Source organism: Mercurialis annua, linkage group LG3 (genome assembly GCF_937616625.2).
Source record: "Mercurialis annua linkage group LG3, ddMerAnnu1.2, whole genome shotgun sequence".
Lineage (NCBI taxonomy): Eukaryota > Viridiplantae > Streptophyta > Magnoliopsida > Malpighiales > Euphorbiaceae > Mercurialis > Mercurialis annua.
The window spans coordinates 55,867,283-55,871,848 of NC_065572.1; the positions used below are offsets into that span (position 1 = coordinate 55,867,283).

General features: G+C 31.1%; 1 protein-coding gene across 1 annotated transcript; it reads left to right on the plus strand.

The window, feature by feature from the left end:
- Positions 1-706: 706 nt before the first annotated feature.
- Positions 707-3,396, plus strand: LOC126675482 (beta-amyrin 28-monooxygenase-like). The gene is made up of 3 exons (XM_050370128.2): positions 707-1,707; positions 2,286-2,473; positions 2,955-3,396. The coding sequence occupies exons 1-3, from the start codon at positions 771-773 to the stop codon at positions 3,255-3,257; spliced, it is 1,428 nt and encodes a 475-aa protein (XP_050226085.1). The 5' UTR covers positions 707-770; the 3' UTR covers positions 3,258-3,396.
- Positions 3,397-4,566: the final 1,170 nt, after the last annotated feature.

Sequence of the window (4,566 nt, forward strand, 5' to 3'; positions counted from 1 at the left end):
TCCACCTCGTCGGAGATAACGGTGAAAGAAATTGTTAAAGAAGGGTCAACTTTGTCATTTTTAATTATTTTGGGTTCCACTTTAAAATAAGACAAAACATTATATATAACCTAACATGAGGGTCAAAATTACACATTTTCCTTTAATTTAATAATCTAGAAAATTTATACTTATATATATATTTTTTAGTTTTGAGTAGTAATTTTTGAATAATCTAGAAATTGTGTTAATTTTAATATCCAATTAGATATGAATCTAGAAGAGCAAGACCACAATCAAATTAAATATCGAATTGAGGAATTGAGGCATCCTTTTGTTAAGATTAAAAAAGAATAAAGAGTCAGTTCGGTCCTTAAATTTGTAATTTATGATCAAATAAATCACTTTCAATCATTTTGATTAATTTAAAATAATATTCACTATTTTAAAATAAATTAAGGACAATACTCTCTATTTTTGGTCAATTAAAGACTCATCTCGATCTTTACACCGTATAAAGTTTGTTCTTAATTAATCAAAATAGCTGAAAGTGAATTATTTAACTTTAAAACACAAATTGAGGTACCAGATAGACCCTTTGTTCCATTTAAAAAGTAAACTATATTTTGTCAAACAAAAAAACAAAGTAAACTATACAGTAAAAAATGACATTAGGTTGCATTTTCTCTTCTCCAAATAACGACTCTTGCTGTCTATATAAATTAATCATGTGACCGCCTCTTCTATTCATACCATAAAATTAATTTCTAAATCAAAATTAGCAAACCAGCATGGAATTAGTATTTCTCATCTCTTGTATTATTCCTTCTCTAGCATTTCTTGTTTTTGCATTCAAATTTCTATTCAGCCATGACAGCAGATTCAAGAATCTGCCACCCGGTAGCATGGGATGGCCAGTCATCGGAGAAACCCTGGAATTCCTGTTTGGCAAGCCGGAAAATTTTGTGCTCAAAAGAATGAAAAAATACTCACCGGAAATCTTCAAAACCAACATTCTTGGAGAGAAAACTGTGGTCATTTGTGGCCCTAATGGTAACAAATTTCTCTTCTCCAATGAGCAAAAACTCTTCACCGTATTCCGTCCTCATTCCATGCAAAAACTCTTCCGTTCTTCCTACCAAACCAAAGCTCCTCCGAAAGAATCCGATCTCAAAACGCTCCGATCCTCGCCGGCGTTTCTTAAACCCGAAGCGTTGGCTAGATATCTAGCGAAAATGGACTCCATCACACAACAACAAATGAAAAAAGACTGGGAAGGGAAACATTCCGCCCAAGTTTTTCCTTTCTCCAAGACCTTGACATTGATGCTGGCATGTAGGTTTTTCTTGGGGACCGAAGACCCCGACCGGATCGCGAGACTTGTCGATCATTTCGACGATATTACGATAGGGTTGCATTCGATTACGGTGAATGTTCCGGGAACTATATTCTACAGAGCGAAGCAAGCAGTGAAGGCGATACGTAAGGAGTTGATTGAAGTTGTTAAGGAGAAAAAAGATGCGATCGCTTCAGGTGCTCCGATGCAAGATATTCTGTCGCATATGATTGTTGCGACTGATTCTTCCGGTAGTTTTATGCCGGAGATTGAGATTGCCGACAAGATGATGGGTTTGTTGACTGCTGGATATAGCACTGTGGCTACCTCGATTACTTTTTTCATGAAATATGTGGGTGAGAGACCTGATATTTACAGCAAGATTCTTCAAGGTAAAATTTCATTTCTTCAACCAATCCTACATTTTGGCTATTCGTTTTTCTATATTTACTATAACTATAATAAATTTTATCTTAATAGATGAATATAGTTGTATGTAGAGATAAATTTGAAATTTTATCAATTTTTAAAAAATGGAACAATCGTCAGATTTAAGGGTGAGAACGAGTGGAACTACATATGAGTTACTCGAGATCAACTCAAAAGAAAACTTAAAATCGGCTCAAAAAACTCGAATCAATAGTTTAAACTATTCGAGTTTCGTCTCAAGCCTAGTTCAAATATCAATTAAAGGGATTCGTAAAGTTTGCGAGTCTAAACAAGTCGCTTATCCAATAATTTTTAATTATATTGATTTTTTAAATCACTAAATTTATATGTATAACATATTAATTGGTTAAATTATATAACTTATAATGAAAAAAAATACATTAAATATTATAATTATTTTTATGGAACTTGAGTCGAACTCGGATCGTTTGAATACCGTTCGAATTCGAGTTCCAATTTATATAATACGCTCGAGTTTGAGATCAAACTCAAATTTAGCCTAATTGGAAATTGAAAACAGAGCAAAAAGAGATAGCTTCAGGGAAGAAGGAAGGGGAAATGTTGCAATGGGAAGACATACAAAAAATGAAATACTCTTGGAATGTTGTGAATGAAGTGATGAGACTCACTCCTCCTCTTCAAGGCACTTTTAGGGAAGCCATTACTGATATTACTTATGCTGGCTTTACCATTCCCAAGGGCTGGAAGGTAATTTTCTACATCCCAATCATTTTCATGACAATTAGTTACATTTGCATTATTAACATTTTTAATGATTCTTTGACATTATAACATTATATATGACTTTTGACAATCTCTTTTTAATTAGTCTATTGAGAATTGCTTGTCCATGTGAACTTCATTAATTTACCTTTTTTTTTTTAGTTGAGAGTTGCATGTCTACCTATGATTTATTTTATTCAAAACCTATTGATTTAAAAAAAATCAAATTATTATGATATGGAAGACTTATAAGTATCAAAAAATACATGACATGGCCTGCAACCACACAAAGCAAAACTATATATTCCATCTTAATACTGTTAATTGGATTACAATTAAATTTAACAAAATTTGGAACTTTGACAACAATTGATAAAAGTTAAAAAAAAAAAAAAAAAATTGACCAATTATACTTTAGTTAATTTTATTAATTATTGTTTTGTGTGTATTTATTTATGTAATGCAGATATATTGGACTGTAAGTACAACAAACAAGAACCCGGAATATTTCCCAAACCCTGAAGAATTTAATCCATCAAGATATGACGATGACAAAGCAATTCCACCCTATGTATTTGTGCCATTTGGAGGTGGGCCCAGGATGTGCCCTGGAAAAGAGTATGCTCGATTTGCTATTCTCACTTTCGTCTTCCACGTCATCAACAAATTCAAGTGGGAATTGGAAATCCCTAATGAAAAGATTATTGGTGACATGATGCCTACTCCTCAAATGGGTCTTCCAATTCGCCTTCAACCACTCGACTCTTAAAAGTCCCTCGGTTAATTGTTTTTAGAAGTCACTAAATTTATAAGATGTTTCTTTTTACTTGTGAAACTTTACTTTTTTTTATTTTGATAATTGAACTGTAATTTTGTTTCAATAAAAAGGTTTTTTTTTTGTTTCTAAACGCATAAATATATATATTTTTTATGAACATTGAATTGATACTTTACTAAACACATAAATATTGAATTGATTCTTGACTGAATATTTATTTGTATAAAATAATAAAGTATAATATGTCATAAATAATCAAACCGTAATTGATAGATGTTGTAGACACTTCTTTTCCGGACAGGTAGAAAAGTGATAAAGAATTAAAGCGTTTGATGATAATTTTCAGAGGCAACCGTCTAGGTGACGAGCTAATGATCCGCATGTTATAATTCAAGAGGACTATATCGATGTGCAGATAAATTTATCACTGATATGGCATGTGGATGCCACACGGCTCCCTGTCAGGGTTGTTGACTAAAAAAATCCTTGCATCCGGCGACCAAGTGACAAACGACTATAATCAAAATTATTTTTTTAAAAAAAGTTAAAATTCTTTTAACTTAAAGGAGTGAATAGATTGTAATTTTAGAAATTAAAATTTTAAGGAAAAAATTTAGTAAAGATTAAAAAGAGAATAAAGTTTGAGAAAATCACAAAACGATTTGTAATAGTTTGGCTTATATAATTCAAGCTTACGTTCACGCTCTAATCAACAATTGAGAGTTATAATTCACAAAAAAACTCACTCCCGAATAGTATTTTACACAAATTCACTCCTAAATTTTGTAATAATATTATTAATAGGTCACCATACAACCTTTTAAGATTAAATTAATTCATATCTACCAACAGGGATATAAATTAATTCTCACCAACAACTCACAATCGTTGGAGTCAATTAATAGAGGTAGAAGACACAAGGCGAAAATTACATAGTTGATCAAATATTAGGGGAAACAATTTGATTTTAAATATGAGGTATCAAAGTGTTAGTTTAGTAAAATTATATGAGTGTTTACAGTAACTAGCCCTAGTCTTTGATGGACAAGTCACCAAGCAAAAAACGCAAACACAAAATACAGTCGACCCTCTAATAGTTAATATTCTATAAATTAATAATTCTAATAATTAATAGAAAATTGAGAGAACCAACTTCGTTCCACGTCGGATAATTAATAATTCTATTATTTAATAATTAATAAAATTTAAAATATATTCTACATGAATATTAATTATTAGAGAGATTTTTTAAAAGAAATATATAACAATTGATGATTTATTTGAGGCAATATTAACCTTA